Source organism: Astatotilapia calliptera, chromosome 20 (assembly GCF_964374335.1).
Source record: "Astatotilapia calliptera chromosome 20, fAstCal68.1, whole genome shotgun sequence".
NCBI classification, from domain to species: domain Eukaryota; kingdom Metazoa; phylum Chordata; class Actinopteri; order Cichliformes; family Cichlidae; genus Astatotilapia; species Astatotilapia calliptera.
The window spans coordinates 4,312,821-4,332,207 of record NC_137441.1 but is presented as its reverse complement, the minus strand read 5'-3'; the positions used below and the strand labels follow the sequence as shown (position 1 = coordinate 4,332,207).

The window sequence follows — 19,387 nt, the reverse complement described above, 5'->3', positions numbered from 1 at the left end:
TCCAGCCATGATGTGAATATGAATGTGGCTCTCCAAGGACGGTGGGAAAGTCCCGCTCTGCTAATAATCAAAAGACTGCATGATCAGCGACGAGGCTGGAGACAGCATCAGACTCTCACCTCACAATTATTGTGGTTAAATGAATATCAGTGAAACTCCTTATGACTGTAAGGAGGTGGAAACTCTGCAACCAGATACCAAGAGAACAATCACACAAATATTTACAGTATCATAATATCTGTAATATAAACATCCACCCATCTACTTTCTTCACCTCTTGGAGCCTGTCCCAGCTGTCACAGAGCGAGCAGGTATACACCCTGGACAGGTCGGCAGTTTAACACCAAGAGACAGACAATCCTTCCCCTCACGTTAAAACCTGCGGCCAGTTTAGATTCACCAGTTAATAGAACGCGTGTCTGAGGGAGGAAGCCACACAGACACGAGAAGAAGGCCCCAGCTGCTGGTTTTTAACCCAGGACCTTAATGCTGTGAGGCCAACCACTGCACCACCCATCCAAGCACAACAACATGATCTCACGCTGGCTGCTCACAGTTTCACATCAGAGCTCGATGAAAGAAACACCGAAGTTGAAACTCTCTGATGACATACATCCTTTAAACATCACGGCGTAACAGCGGTGAGTGTAATCCAAAATCATCAACCCTTTGAGAGCTGGATTCAAATTCTCCCACAACTTGTTACAGATGTCTTTACAGAAATGTGGCCAATCGTGTGGCAAGGATACGGATAGGTTATGTGAAATCTGTTAAAAAAAAAACAAACCTTATAAGCTTTGAGTTTACTTTTCCACCTCTAATCAGAACACTGTGATGTTCTGCAGTGAACCATGGCTAACACACCAAGACCCAGAGTGACGATAAAAGCAGCTCAGCTCGTGGAAATGAGTCGAAAAACTGCGATAAACAACATTTCAGAAATTTTTCAGAGCGTCTGTCATAGATGAAGGAAACTTATATGGGCATGAGAAACACTTTTAAAGAGCCTTTACAATGATATACCTGTATAATATAGTGGAGACATCGATGACCACAGTCACTTTAGTTGCTCTAGTATCACCTGAAGGTTAATAATCATGGATTACGTCAGTATGAGTTCATGCTAGCTCCCAGCTTCAGGTACAGTTATGTTTCAGGTGAGTCTGCAGGAGGCGTCACCTGAACGCTGCAAACATTCATACACATAAAGAGCCCAAAGCCAGCCTCTGTTTTGCCTTAATGATGTATTCGCTGTTTAATTTGTGATGTACATCAGGAAAACAACAGCTTTACTCAGCTGTTTAAGATATTTTATTTCCCGTTTTTTCAAATGATTTCTCAGTTTGAGATGTTAAATAAATTTACGTATCCATCTTGTTATTATTACACACTTCAGTGAAATGCAGGTGTCTTTAAAACACCTTAAAAAACTATTAAATATCAAATCCTGGAAGTTACTTAATCGCAGAGAGAAAACAGACAAATAAAGAGAAGTTTCTCACCTGCAGCTTCCTTCTTTCTTTTTTCTTTCTTTTTTCTTTCTTTCTTTCGTCAGTTATGTCGTCCCGCGTCTGAATAAACACTTCGCTGTCTTTCTGTGTGCAGCGTTCACATGTGTGTGAAGACCACCGCCTCCTCCGCTTCCTTTAAAAGCACACACACACACACAAACACACACACACGCAGCAGGGCTGGCTTCTCCTCTTCAGGGTCACTGGGGCAGCAGTCAGCTGCTGGGCCCCTGTTTAACTCTGTATTATTTTCCAGAAGCTCTGTAGAAATGAAGAGCTCCCACGATCAGCAGATGACCTGGGGAAAATGTTCAGAATAATATAAAATTATATATGTTTGATTGTAATTTCTGGTGTAATGAAATTACTTTAAAAAAAAAAAAATTCCAATCATTATTATTAATCAGATATTAAAGTGTTCATAATAATTTAAAACATATTTACAATTAGAAATAAATTATTTCTTTTTCTGGGAACTTTTTATTGACATTATAAAATATAAAAATGCTTAAAAATAAAGAATATAAAACATCCAGAAGCTCTGCTGAACACCCATGAATGACTGAAGTGATGCTGTGGCAGCACTGCTGTGTTTACCAAAAGCAATACGAAGCAGATGTTTTGATAATTAAAATAAAAACAAGCAGAAACTTTTAGAAAAAAGTGAAGCTTATTAACTGGAATCCATTAGAAATCGCTTCATGAGGTCGGCATTTGTGAAATCTGCAGCTGCTGCAGGACTCAGGAGTAATTCCAGATGTTTCAGCAGATGTTGAGCTGCCGGCGGAGGCTTGAATGTGCTTCACTGCTGCCACCTGCTGGACGCAGGGAGAACTGCACTTCATGATGAAACAGTCCAATGGTGTGAAAGGAAAGCTGCAAAGAGCCGAGTCTCGAGTTTATGATGATTGTTTCTATTAAACAACATCAGAAGATTTCAGACCAAAACAGTCACAAGCTGCTCACAATTGAGCCGTAAACTTAATAATTAATAATTAATAAGTGTCGCAGTAGCAGCTGGGACAGGTGTTAATCATTTAAAGACAACAAACACATGTGCATGCTCATTCACATGATTTATACAGCCTGTTTTCCTCCTGTAGACCTGAGGAAGGATTGCTCCTGAGAAACCTGTTCACTGTGTTATCGCTGTGTTTACAGACTGGAGTCCAAACATCAGAGATCAGTTTTATTCTCGTGTAAAGTGTCATGTGACCCTTTAGATCTGAGTCACTGCAGCTCCCTGCACTTTGGTACCTCTCAGTCTTCACGGTTTTGTCTGCAGGCTTAAATTACCTCCAAAAACCCAAACGCGTTCTAATGTCACAGCCTCCCCTCCAGCAGGTGGCGACACACACACGCCGTTTGTGCTCCTCGGTCAAAACTACAGAAGAGGAAAACAATAATGATGCGGACACAAAGAGATTTTTGCAGATTTTTGGTGAGCTTGTAAAACGAGCGAGAGGCTGCAGCTTCAACCGGAGAAGCGACTCTTCTTCTCCTCCTTCTCCTTCTTCTTCTGTGAATTCACAGCAGCTGCAGCAGCTCATGGTGAGTCCGGGTTTGTTTGTCACGTTGTACTGATGGAGGAGAAGAGAGGAGCAGCTCCCTTTTTCTCCATCCTGCAGCCTAAACGCGGCTAAAATCTGCAGAAAAGTAAACGGAGTCTGGTCGGAGCGGAGCAGCAGAGGCGTGAGGAGAGCTCTGCTCCTGCAGGAGGTTAAAGCTGGTGATCAGGGAGGACTGGAGATGCTGTCACGTGGTTCGTGCAGGCTGCATGTGGAGAAATCAGCTGTTAAATCACTGCACGGTGGCGGGTTTCAGGTGTCACCAGGCGGGTTTTTTAAAGGACACTTTAGTGGTTTTAATGCAGGCTCGTCTGTTTCACATGCTTCTGTTTTCCTTTACCTTGCAGTTACTTCCCACAATCAATTCATGATGCAAATAAAGAGGTAAAATGAGTAACACACCACACTTTCAGTCTGATGTCGTTGTGTGCAGTCTTTGCTTCTGCACACCTTTGGTGGCTCGGACAGGGAAATATTAGTTATTAATGTTAAACAGACAGTGATGTCTTAATTGATGTGAATGAATTTGTGTGGATCCTGTAGACCAATGTAATACAGACTTAGTGCGATAACAGACTGCGCCTTGTTTTTGTGGATATTGTTGACTTATAAACAGATCGAATGAGCCTCCGGGTCCTGGTTTTGTGTCTGGACTTTGGTCTCTGGGGTTTAATCCAGGTGTTAGAGTATAGATCAAATGTATTAAATAAAACTGTTCTTAGACCTGAAACTGGTCTGATGATATCTAGATTTTTTTATATTTTCCAAATAAAAGCCGCTCCACAGTCTCAGTAGTAATCTAGTCCAGGATCCGCAGGTCTCAGAGGAGTATTTTTTAGGTCCTGAACCGGGTCTGGAGTTTCCTGTCACGTTTCTTCTGAATCCAGGTTCCTCAGGGGGAGTGGGTTTCTAGCTGCTCAGCAGTGCCGCTGTTCTGAGAAATCGTCCTACACGTATTATAATTTGACAGCGACTTATGACTAATCCAAACCATAACCATAATAAGTGTTCACAATGGGTTAAAAATTATGTAAATTTGGGAGTTGTGTTACGCGAATGCGCAGAAACAACGGGTAGGATGATTTGTGAGGTAGGATAGATTCCCAGTCCCCCCGAAAACGATGTACTGGGAGTTCAATGTTCTCACTGGCTTTAGTGAGCCTTGAACCCCGGTTAGCTATCGAGCTGGTGGGTAACAGACGTCTCCGAAAACGTCGGAGCGCTTTTACAAATATATGATGTCTTGATAAACCGAGCAGATATTTGAAGTTTACACAGCTACATTCTCGCCTGAAAATATTTTAAATGTTTATTTTGTGACCCAGACAGAGTAATAAGAGTAATATTAAAACTAAGTAGCTGCCGCCATTGTTGGAAACTGGAATTGGCTGGGCCGCGCTAGGAATTCTGGGATAGGTTGGGCCACGATGGATACACCCGACCCATCCTTCAAATCTGGGGAAATGAAGGATGCATTTGTCGGCCGCGTTTGGAGGAGTCTTCGAATTTGGACAGCCTTCGTCGCTGTGACAGAATCGGCCTACAAATGGGGCCCCTGAATTTCTTCTTCTTCAGTGTTTGACGGCAGCTGGCATCCTTGTATATGCAGTGCTGCCATCTTCTGTTTCAGTCCGTTATTACACTTAAATCCTGCTGCTTATTCCTGCGTCTTTCAGGATCTTACAAAGCTTCAAACGTCGAGTCGTCTATTAAATTAGTCGTTGACAATTTTGATAGTCGACGTAATCGTGACTAGTCGACTAATCGTGGCAGCCCTACTTAGCATTATTTTAGTGAAATATCCAAGGCCTTCCCTGGATGGGAGCATTTGATGCTCTAAAACTTGTGTATACCTTTCTGCACTCATGGTTACAGATGTGCAAGTGTTCAATTCCAAAGGCACTAATGGACTCCTGTACTGAGTGCTGATAACAGGCTGGATGGTCCCGCTCCTCCTTAGTCCGAGGGACATGGCGTCCATATTTTCCAGAAATAATTTAAAATGTTGATACTGCTGACCTCAGATCAGTTTTTCCACTGTCTCAGTCCAGCTTTGGCTCAGAGATTTGTGGGTCTGAACATCACAGGCATCCAATTTTTGGCCTTGTCCACTGCACACAGAGATTTCTTCAGATTATCTGATGATATTACGGACTGCAGATGATGGAATATTTATGTTGAGCAGCATTATTCTGAAAGTGTAACTCTGAAGAGTGAAACGCGGCCCCTCTGCGAGGCTCTTTTTATACCCAAACATGTCACTGACATGTTCCCAGTTAAATCTGACTGGTTGCAAAATGTTCAGAATATTAGATGAAATAGTAAAATGTCTCAGTCTAAACAGTTTATTCACTGTTGTGAATAAAATCTGGGTTTATGATATTTCTAAGTCATTGCATTCTGTTTTTATTTACATTTCACTTTTTAGGGTTTGTAGCTGCTACAGACAACCCAGTGGTATGAGTGTTACAGGAAAAGCACTGTACTGTAATATAGTATTAAAAGGGCTAAAGGATGTGGGTACTTTGGTCAGTAGGGCTGGAAAATATGTCTTATATTAATAAAGTTTAGCCTGTTTGAAGCCAAAAAAGACTCTGGATAATCTGCTCAGGTAAGCACAACACAGAGCAGTCTGCTGGTGCCACACACAGCTCTGCAGGCTGCGATGCTCTGAGGGGGGCACCGTCAGAATAATGTGGACCAACCAGTAACGTGGGCTACTCCAGTTTGTGTTGGTGCTGGTCTTTCGCGATGAACACAGAAGACGAATCCTCTTTGTAGTAAAACCGAGTGAGATCTCTGATGATGAACTCTTTTCAGGTTTGTGTGTTTCTTGTTTGTTTGTCAGTCTGAAGAGGCTGCAGGAGCAGAGCGAGCCCCGGATGAGGAGGAGGGGAAGGAAGGGGAGGAGGGGGGAGGAAGAGGAGGAAAAGTGGAGGGAGGTGAAGAAGGTGACGGAGGAGGAGGAGGACGGGGCAGATTTCCCATGGACACCATGAGCGCTCCAGTTTACTGTGTCTGCAGGAAACCAGATATCAACTGCTTCATGATGTAACACACTTTATTTATTTATCTGTAAACAATAAACAAACAAACACAGCTGTTAACCCTAACCTGTCTGTCTGTGTGTCCGTCAGAGGGTGCGACAGCTGCACGGAGTGGTTTCATGGAGACTGTATTGGAGTTTCGGAGAAGGCAGCCAAAGCCATCAGAGTGTGGTACTGCCCGCCCTGCAGAAGTCAGTGTCCCTCCTCTCTGAGCTGGAAGAAAACATAATGTGTATTAGTCCACTGATAAAAATAGACCTCTGAATATTTGCTTTAAGACTGAATTCATTTACAGAAATCCTCTTTAAACTAGCTTAAAGGGGATTTTTTATAGTTTTTCTCATTTTGTGTCATATATACACTGCTCAAAGGTTTAGCATCAAACCTCTGGGATATGGATGTGGTCACTTAAGGAGCAGAAGAGGTCGTGAATCAGTTTCAGCTGCTCTGGTGTTAATCAGAATCAGAGAGACTTTATTTATCCCCAAGGGGCAACTAAGAAACTAATGAAACTAACAACAGGTGTACTAGAGGAGCTATCGTTTGTTCCGTGGTGTCCCAAAATAAACAGTTTATGGCAATATTTTTTAATCGTTTTGATGGTCACTGTAGAATTTCTTAAAGTTCTCTCTTTCTCTTATATTTTCATATAACCACACTACAGACGGACAAGCGACTGTTTTTATGCGTTGTCGTTACCAACAACGATGGCTCTGCCATCCGCTTGTTTATTTTCCACATAGACCTTTCACAATAAAGCTGAAGATCCTGTTGAGATTTTTCAAAATAAACTGAATCATGTGAAATAGTATGCAGAGTGTTTACAGATGAGACGCTAAAAAGAGCCGTCATGTGCTAAAAAATAAACCTTAGAACAGGCTTTCCCCGCAGCACGAGTAATAAATACTCACAAAGAAAACTTGACTCCAGGCACACGACGCCCAGCTGAAAACTCTTCACGCAAGTCGAGTTGCCCAGTTCACAGAATTTACAGAAAATGTAAAATTTTTGTGATAAATCTCGTTGTTGGGACAATAAATGTCTTATATTGGGATATGAGATTTTGGTCGTATCGCACAGCCCTAATCTGGACCCTACAGAAGTTGCACATTTAATACGTGCCATTGCCAGAAGGTCTGCTGTGACTCCCAGCACAGTCTCAGGAGCATGGAGGAGATTCCAGGAGACTTACAGTGACTCTCAGAGAGCTGGATAGGGACTAGAAACCCATCAGCAGCACCGGTATCTGCTCCTTTGTGCACGGAGGAACAGGATGGGCACTGTCAGAGCTACAAAATGACTTCCTGTAGAGCACTGGTGTCAATGTCTGAGGCTCCTGCACTCACTGCTTATCAGTGATGGTCTGTGGAGTCTTATCCATGGAGGGATGCACAGACCTCTACAGGCCATTAAATCCTTGGACCCACTGTCAGACCCTACAGTGGTGCAGGGGATCCTGGGTTCCTCTTACTGCACGACAATGCCCAACCTCATGTGGTGAGAGCATGCAGGCAGCTCCAGGAGGATGAATGAATTGATACCATTGACTGTCCCTATATTTGACTGACATAAATCCATTAGGACACCTCTGGGACATCATGCTTCTGCCCATCTGCCAGGTTGCACTTCAGACTGTCCAGGAGATCAGTGATGTCCGGGTCCAGATCTGAGAGGACACCCCCCCCCCCCCCCAATCCTTTTTTTTCCTTACACATTACCCAGTTTTATCAGATATCCAGCACCATAATTTTTTCTCCCATTGACATCTGTTGTGTCTCCTATGACTTTTTTGTGCAGTGTATTTGAGATGGCCAATGTTCCACAGATGAGAAAAACTGGTTTGTACAGGACAAGCTGATCAAAAGAGCCACTTTAACGTGAAGGAGGTTTTTAAACTATAAATCCTGTAATGTTTCTCTAGTCTCAGAATAAAAACCTCGAGCTGTTGAAGAGCACAGTTGGTCCTCTTCAGGTGTTAAAGCTGTGATCTGTGCGTTGTGTTGTCTGCAGACAGAGACTCTTCGCTGGAGATTAAATACCGTCAGAAGAAGATGAAGGAGGAGAGAGAGTCGGAACCGGAGAGAGATGATAAAACTGATGGAGATGGAAGCTCCACCCCCCAGCAGAAGACTGACAAGAGGCGGGGCTCACAGGTACCCAAGAGATCACATGACACAGTTCAGCCAGCACTTTAACTGCTCAGGCTGGGGTTAGGCTGACTTACACCTCAGAGGGTCAAACTAACTTTTACCTGCTACTAGTTAAAGTATCTTAACCTTCAACTTCTTCCTTTCCGTATCCATCAGCTGACAATTTTAGCTGCTCTTACATATGAATTTTCAAACTTTTAAGTCCTTTAAGTGCTTAGGTTGAAGCTCCAGCCACAATCCGGGTTTTCGCGGGAGACTTGGAGTGTCGATGCCGTTCATACCGCTTCGGTTTCCTTGTTCGTTTTTCCAGATCAAGCGTTCGGCGAGGATGTGTGGAGAGTGTGACGCCTGCCTGAGGACGGAGGACTGCGCTCAGTGCGACTTCTGTAAAGACATGAAGAAGTTTGGAGGCCCGAACAAAATCAGACAGAAGTGCCGGCTCCGGCAGTGTGAGGTCCGAGCCCGGGTACGTGAATAAACCTCATTGTCATACAGTGAAAATGTGCGAGTGGAGGGAAATAAAAATCCCTGAAACTGAGGCAGACAGTGTGATCGATTTGTGTACGTGTGTGTGTGCGCGCTTTGTTTTACACTTACACATGTCATGTCTTCACAGCGCTACAGCCGGTGCTCATACATGAGAAAATTTAACAGTCAAAACCACAGCAGGTCACCAGTAGACAGTTTCGTTACATTTTTTTTGTCTAATTGCAGAATACTAATAACATAGCTGGTTACTTTCTTATGAAGGGCCACAAGTGCCAAAATGACTTAAAGAACTCCATCATTAACCCTTTGAAGCCGGTCAGAGTGGGCACGCTCTTTTTTGTGTAACTATTTTTAAATCCCGGTAGCACTGCAACCGCATAAGCTAGCGCAATAATTTTTTTTGCATATGAAACCGGAGGAGTTGTACTTACATCTTATGCCATCAGCTTGTCCTCGGTCACGGTTTCCTTCCACATAAAGCTTTGCAAAAATTGCATAAAAAGCGCTTGCAGCAACAAAAACATAATATTCCAGAAACACGATTTGCCGATCCGATCAGCTGTTCGTAACACTTCCCACATTGAAACAGACGTCAGCGTGAATGATCGCATGTCCACCATTTCCTGCCCGAAACCGGAAGTGACGTCATTTTCGCGGAAAATTTAGTTTTTTACTTGTAGGCCTTAAGAGCCTATACTGGTGTTTATACAAGTCATGTTTGACTTTATGCTTTTCTGAATAGTTTCTGGGATGCTTAGAACTCGAATTGCACAGCTGGAAATAGTTTATTTTGATGCACCTGCTGTTTTCTTTGCAAATTTGCATCATAGGATTGTTTTTCATTTTTCCTGCAGTGTATATAAAAATTGGTGTATCTCAAAAATAAAACTATGAAGACACTCAAAATAAATTTCCTGTTGTAAACTATTTTTTGCAACTTTTTTGTATTTAAAGTTTTGAGGGATAAACCTCTTAAATTTCTCCAAGTAGAAATATATGTAAAAAAAAAACAAAAACGATTTTCAATTTTTTTGTAGTTTATTGCACTTTTTTGCAATTAATGTAGTTACTATGGACTTAATGCATACATATTATTAAAATATGGGCTATAACAGTTGTATTGATGTATAGCAACTTGAAATGCTCCCAAAAATGGCACTACAGCATGTAAAAATATAAAGTAAGCTCTGGCGGACTTGGTTCTATGGTAGGTCTTAAAGGGTTAACTAACTTATTAAATGTATCATATATTAAGTAAATATATACATAATTCATTCAATTTTAATTTGTTACTTTTAAATATTCTATTTATGAACCGTCTTTATCATAATTAATAGCAGGTCTAATTAATATAATTTATTATAATAATGCAACCAACCTCTTACTCAATGTGCACTACCAAAGATTACATTGTACCTTATATTGCACCTGCTCCTTTGCAATGCACCTTACAGCATATATAACTTGTATACAGGTGTATATATCTATGTATCTTTTATTCTAAAGCAATTTTAATGTAAAAAAATCTACATACTGCTAATGGAGAGACGCCGAACTGCCTTTCATTGTTCTTGTCTTCTTCTTCTTATCTTCTTCTTATCTTATCTTATCATTTAATAAATTATTAGATTTTTATTTCCAATTAAAATTAATTAAATACATATTTAATTAATTATGTATTTATCTAAGTAATTGCTGTCACAATTAATCAGTTAATTAATATTTTTAATTGTCATTAATTATTGACATATTTAATTAATTATTTACTGATGTATTTGATTAATTCATTTTGGCACTCTTGGCCCACCATAGTAAATACATTACTGCAGCCTGACTGGGACTGATGAATCGTCATGTTGCTGAGCTTTGGCTGCACGCAGTCTTGGCAGCAGCGATCCTTCATATTTGCTTTTGTAAATGAGTGAGTCAGGCCGTAAACACTGACCAGCACAGGGTAGCAGAGGAATGACACATTTAAAAGAGGTTCAAGAGTTCAAGGTACACTGTATAACTGAAACTGTAAAGTCAGGGCAAAAGCTTTAGCCTTGCAAATCTTTGTAAATGATTTCATGGTTTCAAGAACTTTTTAAAGCGTCTTTTTTTCAGGTTCAAGTTGTGGTAGGAAATTGATCCAGTTCTTTTTTTAAGACTTGAGGGAGAAAAAGACAAAAAATGTTGGAGACTTTCAGTCAAACTACAGACACAGGTAGTTCAGCTGCAAGCTGGGTGTTTATTTAACCCAGGCGATCACAAAGTCACATTAAAACAACAAAGGAAGGAAAAAGTCGAGGTTAGCAAATAGCTGTGTCCATAAAGAAGGTCAGCTGAACAGAGCACTGCTCAGAAAAAGATAACAAAAGAAGAACTGGTCTAACCAGAAGAGCGAGGACTGAACGCAGCAAAGGAACGCCTGTTAAACACAAAGGGGAAAAACCACAGAGACAATAACTAAACTCGGTACACAGATCCCCCACCCCCCGTGCTGTCACAGCGAGTGGTTTGGTCCATTTGCTACCCCTCTGCATTTTAACCAGCTCCACCCTCTATTTCCTGTTTTGTTCAACCAGGAAGGACTGGAGCAGCACACAGGTAACTCTGACAAAAGGTAGCTAATGCTGGTTATTTAAATCAATGACAGAACAAATCAAATATGCACATCAGAGTTTTGTAGTTTCCTAAAATGTTAATCAAACAGGTGAAATGTATACTGCAGCACTTTGGTAACTGCTAGAAAAGTTCCCTTTAAATGTGGAAATGATGCAGCAGAATTCATCTTTGATTTCCATGTTGCATCTAGTTAGAGGATGAATATTACAGAATTTTTATTTTACATAAATGGTTCGTATTTCCTGGTTTTTCTGTTGTTGGGCTTCTTTGCTTTAGGGGTGATGCATCTACAATCTTATAGTCACTGTAGATCTGAGGATTCATTCTGGAGCAGGTGGGCAAATCATTTTCCCAAGTGGCCACATGAGAAACCAGAGAATTTCAAAGATATGCAAAGTTGTTGCTGTTTTTCCTGTAGTTTAATTATTTCATCTGCAGATTTTCAGGTTTTTTCTGTTCTTCGGGGAGAGAACTCTAGCCTTTTTAAGCTTGACCAGTTGATTTCAAAGTTTGGTTCAATGTCTGAGCTGGGAATGCAAAGCACGGCAGACAGGTGACTGTTGCTGAGAGCATCTGTATCAGGATTTGTTAAGCTTCCTCAGTGAAAATGTTTGTTTACATTTAAAGGTGGATCTTAGCTTTAAGAGAGCTAACATCTTCTGAGTATGTGTCCTTATGTGTGCAAAGTTCTCCTCTTTGAGAGAAGAATAAAAATCTGACTTGAAGTGCTCTGCTAGCAGCGAATCAGACTGCAGGTCACTGAGTTCACTGGATGCATGATCAACACTGCAGCTGAGGACAATTCACTCGTAACTGTTTTGAAGTCTTCAGATTGCCTTGAAAACTCATCATGCAGGACTCCTAACATACATGAGTACCATCTGAAGCGATAAGCTGATGTTATGGCTTCTTTCACTGTTGGCATGTCTCTGATGAGAAACTTTTTTTATGAAAGCCTTCATCGGCCTGTACATTGTATGTGTGCTTACAGTGCTGTATTTAGTCCATTCATGCATACATGTCAACAGCAAATTCAAGATCTGCCTTATGTTCTGTGTCTGAGAGCTCTGGAGTGTCCTTTCTTTTCACAAAACCCTCTTTTTTGCCCTTTGCCCAGGCTGAGCCACCTGATAGCGATGCGGTAGCTTATATCACTATGTTTAGCCTTATGCTGCTCTAAAAGTGCAACTGCCTGTCTGTGGTTCAGTGCGCCTGCCCTGATGTAGTTAACTATTTTGGTTAACACATTAGCAGCATGGTTAATTTTTAGTGCTGGTTACTCAACACCTGGTGGTGTGTACTGCACTGCAGAAATGCCAATTTCAGTCACTCTGTCTCGCATCCACACCTTCCAGCTTGTTCAGCCTATCCAAGCGTGTAGTTACCTGTGTGGGAAAAAACACTCCCTGTCAGAGTTCCTGTCGAGTGCATTGCTTCCAGCTCGTCTGTAGTCTCAAACTCTGTCCTTATCCCATGGACAAAGATGAGTGACTGGGCTGTGTCACAGTCATCACAGCTCTCGCACAGACCCAAGGAGGAAAAAACTCTAAATACTCCGCTTTGTTTTTCAGATAAAGCTCCAGATGATCTGTGTTGTTATGGTTCATCTGGAGAGGAGCACATTTTCAAATGCTTTGAATGCTTTTTTTCCCCCCTCATTCTATTAGTGATGAAGTCCCATCAGAGTGTGGCCTTGCGTTTTTTGTGATTCTGCAGGAAATCACAAAGCTTGTGTTGACTTCTCCGTCCCTGGATGTGTAAAGCTTGGTTAAAAAGACCTTGTTGCTTTTGAAGGTTTACTAGCAAAGATTTAGATGTCTATTCCCGGTCTGCATCAGTCATATTCTCGTATTTCTCTGCATGTTTAGTCTTCTAATGATGAATCAAACTGTAATCTTTTAACTCATCAATCTGCTCTCAACAAAATAAGAACCTTCGACTTTATTAAATCAATACTTGGACGTCCATGTCTCGTTAAAAACTCGACATTCTGTATGAACCTTTATTTTTTTTATGTGAGTTGAACTCTTTCAGGGAGAGTAAACTCATGTATCTCATAAACGTCCAGTGCATTTACAGCAAAGCTGCATTTGCTTGCATACACTAACATATGTAAATTCTTTTTTTTTTGCCTTCAAAATAAAAGCACCAAAGTTGTGTTATAGTTTCCCACAAAACTGTAAAAAAAAAAAAATCATTAAGGCATTATCTAATGGAGAGTTGATCAAAGACTGTTTGGTGGTTTAAATGGCACAAACTACATGATTATTTAATTATTTAAAATTTGAATCCCATTTCCCTTTGATGGCACACGTGGCTGCTGGTCCATACGATGCCCGGGTCTGATCTAGGAGCAGATCTCTGCACTTGGCAGTCATCTCAAAATCCCTCTGGGCATTTATTTGAACAGTTCTCTTGAAGAATTATATAAATTAACTTTAATTTCACAAGTAACCTGGATTTTTTTTTTTAAAGCTTCTATAAAATCATTATTCAAACCTGATTTTAAAGAAGCTGCTAAAAGTTTTCCGACTTTGACCCTGAAATGCATTCTTCTCCCACCATCTTTGCTGTTACACAGTTCTCCTATAGTTTTCAGATTCTTTGAGTAAAACATTAAAGCGCTTTGATTCGTCAGTAAGATGAAAAGAGTTACACATTGACATCAGTCCGTGTATCGATTACAACTGTGAGATTAAAGTTCTGGATCTTTGTCTCTGGTTACCGTAGCGATGGGGCTTTTTAGAGTGGAGGATGGTTGTTTCCCGCTCCATACTTTTGTTCTAGCTTTAGACGTTTCTCGCATGACATCATGCATGTAATGTTTGTGAGTGGTCCAACATGTTGGACTTGATACAAGCATTCATAGCAAGGGAAAAATGTGTATTCTTAGACTGGTTGGCAAGTGATTCCTGGGCTTTGAGTAGTCGGTAAGAAAAATACTTTATAAATACAGGTATATATGACAAGAAAGGCATAATGTGTCACCTTTAACAAGGGATTCAAATTGATGGTGAACTGCTAACTCGTTCTGATTGTTAAAGATGTCCGTTAGACAGATGTCCGTTATTGCTGTGCTAATGATGCTGTTTACTCTGCATATGTTCTCTGAGCAGAAGATGCTTCGGGTCAAGGATGAGGAGATGAGTCGCAGCGGTGCCAGGGGGCGGAGCCTGTCGAGAAAAGGGCCGGGGCATCACACTGAAGAGGAGGAAGATGACGAGGAGGAGGGTTTCAGTGAGAGTGAGCTGGAGCTGTACGAGCAATACAAAGCTGCCGGATACAGAGACCTGGTCAGTGTGTGCAGGTGTTTCCAACCAATCAGCTGCCAGGCAGGCACTTTCTGTGTGCGTGACACGTCTTCTTGTTGCAGGTGTGGCACAGTGAAGAGGATGATGCTCAGTCCGACTCTCTGAGGAAGAAGGCGGTGAAGGTGAAACACGTGAAGAGACACGAGAAGAAGCCGGAGAAGAAGGTGAGAGCGGTTAGATCACCTGACCACAGATGTCACTTATGATGTCACTAACACACCCGTCCTCGTGCAGAAGTCCGTGTCTGTTCCTAAAGAGGAGGCAAAGCCTCGGCGCCACAAAGTGAAGCAGCGTCACAGAGAGCGTGTGCGGCACAGTGAGCGAGCGGGAGAGGGTGGAGTAAAAGAAGTAGGCGGAGCTTTGAGGCAGTGTCTGGGTCCAGGATGCATCGAGCCGGCGAGGGCCAACTCCAAATACTGCTCCGAGGAGTGCGGCATGAAGCTCGCCGCCAAGTGAGTCTGAGATCATCTAAATGTTCATGTGAACACGACACGGCTGACACGGCAAGCCCGCCAGAGAATTCAGCAGTTTCTAAATTCAGCAGTTCTATGCTGAAGTTAGAAAGCTTGTATCAAGTCAGCTACCATATCTAATTGGACCGTTGAGTCCATTAACCCTTTTTACACGTGAAAAAAGAAGTGCATACTATTTGTTCCAAACACAAACTGGCAGGTTATTTCTGAAATACAAAACTTTGGTCATCTTTCCAGAGGTGAAACACGTCCATTGCCGCCATTGATTGTTTTTTTTTCTGGTCAGTCACTTTGCTGTGCAGCAGCTCTGAGAAGGTGAGAGGACTTGCCTAATGTGAATTTGACTGGCTTCCCATTCTTCTCACACAGTTTCTAACAGCATCCAGCTCAGCTGCTTAGCATAGATCTGACTATTCGAGAGCATATTATGCTCACCGCTTTGGTTTTGGTGGTGATATCGTCACAGATACCGCTGTAGTAAATGATAGGTGTTGCTATTCAGAGAAAACCTCTGCATCATCCCTGATTGAAGAGAAGTTAAACCAAAAGGGAAGAAACTGCCACGATTTTTTTCTCCAAGGTTTTCTCCAGAGTCTCATGAAGCTGTTGCAGCATCTCCTTGCTGTATAATCCGATATTCTGTGCTTCTGCAGGTAAAAAAGATTGGTGGTAAAAACCGCCAAAATTGTGCACGACCACCCGAGATGGCACCAAAATGTGATTTGTGCCAGCACTTCTAGTGCTGTGTATTAGGTGCCGTGTACACCTTATTACTGTGTACTCTGGGGTTTCACCCAGGACCTCAAACTTATGCAGAAAGCAAACATGACATGTCTGTTAACTTGGTGTAATTTGGTTTCTCAGAACCAGTACATGTTTCTGAAATCTGTTGGTTCTTTGACGCCTCGTCTCTGTCTCTCAGTCGCATCTATGAGATCCTGCCTCAGAGGATCCAGCAGTGGCAGCAGAGTCCCTGCATTGCCGAGGAGATTGGACGCAGACAGCTGGAGCGGATCAGGAAAGAGCAGCAGGCGGCGAGGATGCGTCTCACGCTGATGGAGAAACGCTTCCATGAGCTAGAAGGCATCATCGCCAATGCCAAACTTCAGCAAGTCCAACAGCACGAGGAGGTCTGTGGCAACCGCAGCCACCCAGTGCACTCCGCTGTTAGTGTGATCAGCTGTTAGTTAGTCTCCTCTCTCTGTTTGTCTCTGCAGGTGACTGAGGGTGACGGTGACGACACAGACTTTCAGATCTTCTGTGTTTCCTGCAGTCACCCCGTCAATCCGAAGGTGGCTCTGCGTCATATGGAGCGATGCTACGCTAAGGTTAGCTTAAAGAAACAGGAAGTGTGTCCACCTGGGGTCTGTACTGGATATGAATTACAGCTGCCTTAATGAGGTGATCAAACAGGAAATTAATAACAGCGATGTGGGAACAAAGGCCACAATAAACCAGTGAAATTCAGTGACAGCTGGAAAAATGACCTTTAGCAAATTCACCCAATGCTGCTGTTCAAATCTTCTGTTTAAAAGAGCTACTCATCTGGAGTTTAATAATAAATGAGGATAATAAGTTCTCCCTAAAAGATTATTGATGCAACCTAGCACCCCTGAGGTCCTCCACTTTTAACACCATTGGTCTAAGGCTGCACATGAAGTCAGAATATTAGCAGGCATATGGTGGTTATGGCACAGCAGCTAGTTTTACATCCCCTGGCATGACAGTCAGCTGTTCTGAGGTAAATTGTGGGTAATGTAGGCACCAAGGAAAACTGTTTAATCTGATCTTTCTGTTTCTTTGTCCGACAGTATGAGAGTCAAACATCGTTTGGTTCCATGTATCCAACACGCATAGAGGGGTAAGACCGTGCACCTGTCCGTCCCTCGTGTCTTTACCCGTTCCTCTGTTTGTGTCTCATCTCTCTCTGTCTCTCTCAGAGCCACCAGGTTATTCTGCGATGTCTACAACCCTCAAAGTAAGACGTACTGTAAGCGGCTGCAGGTTTTATGTCCTGAACACTCCAGAGATCCAAAGGTTTGTTTATGTCTACAGAAAACAACTTATGACTCGATCAAGGCTTTAATCCGCTGCTCTTTTCCTCCCTTTCTTAAACTCAATGAAGAACTTTTTTTTATTTTAGCAAATGTCTGTGGGGCTCTAAAATATTATGTTGGTGTGCTCTTACATAACTTGTCAGCTGTGGATATTTAAAACATGTCTCTGTTCAGGTTAACTTACTGTCTCAAGTCTTTAAAGGACATAACATCAGAAATTGGATGCTGCACAGTTTTAATGTGGCATGTGGTCCTGAGTCTGGACTCAGAGTCTGGAGAAGAGTACAAAGTCAGGATTGGTTGGTCCTGGCTTTGGGCTCAGAGACTCAGATGTTCCTGACGCTTTATTGACTCTGGAGTCTTTGGTCCTGACTCTGGAGACAGTCAGGCAGAGTCTGGTTCTGACTCTGAGCTAGCTGATCCCGACTCTGGTCCTGACTCTGGACTAGCTGGTGCTGACTCTGGTCCTGGCTCTGGACTCAAAGTCAGGCAGACATTTTCCTGATTCTTTGTTATTGACTTCCTGTTGCAGGTCCCAGCAGACGAGGTGTGCGGATGTCCTCTGGTCAAAGATGTGTTTGAGCCAACCGGCGAGTTCTGTCGGGTGTCTAAGAGGAAGTGCAACAAGCATTACTGCTGGGAGAAACTTCGCCGGGCCGAAGTCGACCTGGAGAGAGTCCGAGTGGTATCTCTATTCATACAAACTTTATTTAGTGCCTCGTCATTAACATTAAGACACACCTGGACTTTTCTAACTCTCTCTTTGTCTCTGTCAGTGGTATAAACTGGACGAGCTATTCGAGCAGGAGAGGAATCTGAGGACCGCCATGACCAACCGAGCCGGTTTATTGGCTCTGATGTTGCACCAGACCATCCAGCACGACCCAATCACCACTGACCTGCGCTCTGCCAAGGACAGGTAGACAGGTGACGTCAGGCAGACGTTTTCCTGGATGAGTTTAACGCTCGTTTGCAGTTTTATTGTGGAAATTTGTGGGAAGGTGAGTCAGAGCAATGTTTCATTCACAAGTGAACAAAAAACAAGAGAGATTTGATTCTGACTCCAGCCTCATTCAAACTCAGACCTCATCTGATTTTAGGAAGTCAAACCGTTTTTATATTTCATATTCACACTACAAATGTAGGAAACCTGAGCTCATGGATGGACACTCAACTAAACCTTCTGCTTAGGTAACGCTGCCATGAAAGCTGGATCTCAGCTTAGCTTTGTGGGCAGTTGTATCCTCACTGTTAGTTTTAATAAGCTGGGGATGACTGGACACACAAATATGATCACATTTGATCCTGAATGAGCCATGATGTCTACATGAGGTGCTTATGTGTCCTCCTCGTCCTGGAAAGCTGCTCTCATTCAGTTTAACCTACAAGTATTATACTACCCACATCCGACCAATCTGAAATGTGGCTGTGCTTTGGAAATGTGTCTTAAGGTTGATGATGAAACACTACATGTTCACTAAAGATGCACACATTTTATAAATCTCTAAGTCATCTTGTTACAACTCATTCCTCCTGGTTTCTTTTTACAATGTGAGCCTGTTGCAGTTCAAATAAAAATTGTGTAAATATCAGTTTAAACTTTCCCCCATAGGATCATCAAAAAAAGTAAGCATAGAAGAAAAAAAATCAAATGCTAGCCAAAAAAAAGATAGATTCTGTGACTTGATTGGCTCTTGTTTCAGTCTAAGTGAATAAACAGCCAATCGGGTAAGCATAGGAAATAAATTTTAAGCACAAAGAGCTGAAGTCAAGTGAAATTAATTAATTAAATAAATAAAAAGAAATGTCCTGATAAAGAACTCTTGGTTGTATATTGATAAAAGTCAAACTTTTCTGTGTGACTTTAATTTCCCTCTGAGAGGAAACCCTTCATTTCAATCTCGATGTCTCGTTTTTTTATATCTGTTTTTATCCAAAGTGTTATTATTATGTTGTTGTTTGTTCAAAATGTTTCAATAAAGTTTGATATCTCATTATTTGTGCTGATTTTGAGCTTTTCTGTTCTCAGAGTGAATGCCACTGCATCACAACATTAAACTGGCTACCCAACATGTTTTTTTAATAGACTAATAAAATTTAATATATGCAACATCCATGAGAAAGATTTGAGGTAATCCAGAATTTTTTGTAATTAAATTCAGTTTTATTTTATT

General features: G+C 41.9%; 2 protein-coding genes across 6 annotated transcripts in view; one reads left to right on the top strand and one right to left on the bottom strand.

Annotated features, from left to right (window-relative positions):
* Window positions 1–1,641, bottom strand: part of LOC113012897 (uncharacterized) — a 28,496-nt gene extending 26,855 nt beyond the window's left edge. For 4 of the 5 annotated variants that reach the window (XM_080295269.1, XM_026153325.2, XM_080295268.1 and 1 more), the window contains exon 1: window positions 1,503–1,641. The gene's annotated coding sequence lies outside the window, so the exon portion shown is untranslated. Of the gene's footprint in view, window positions 1–1,023; window positions 1,082–1,502 lie in introns of all 5 variants that reach the window. The other variant, XM_080295267.1, reaches the window with a different exon arrangement.
* A 1,129-nt stretch (window positions 1,642–2,770) lies between these two features.
* Window positions 2,771–19,210, top strand: cxxc1a (CXXC finger protein 1a). The gene is made up of 14 exons (XM_026153322.2): window positions 2,771–3,062; window positions 5,928–6,130; window positions 6,217–6,317; window positions 8,137–8,279; window positions 8,587–8,742; window positions 14,489–14,665; window positions 14,746–14,847; window positions 14,918–15,135; window positions 16,079–16,286; window positions 16,374–16,484; window positions 16,968–17,017; window positions 17,097–17,193; window positions 17,746–17,898; window positions 17,990–19,210. Exons 1-14 carry the CDS (start codon window positions 2,832–2,834, stop codon window positions 18,134–18,136), a joined length of 2,097 nt encoding a protein of 698 aa, XP_026009107.2. The 5' UTR covers window positions 2,771–2,831; the 3' UTR covers window positions 18,137–19,210.
* The last annotated feature ends 177 nt before the right edge of the window (window positions 19,211–19,387 follow it).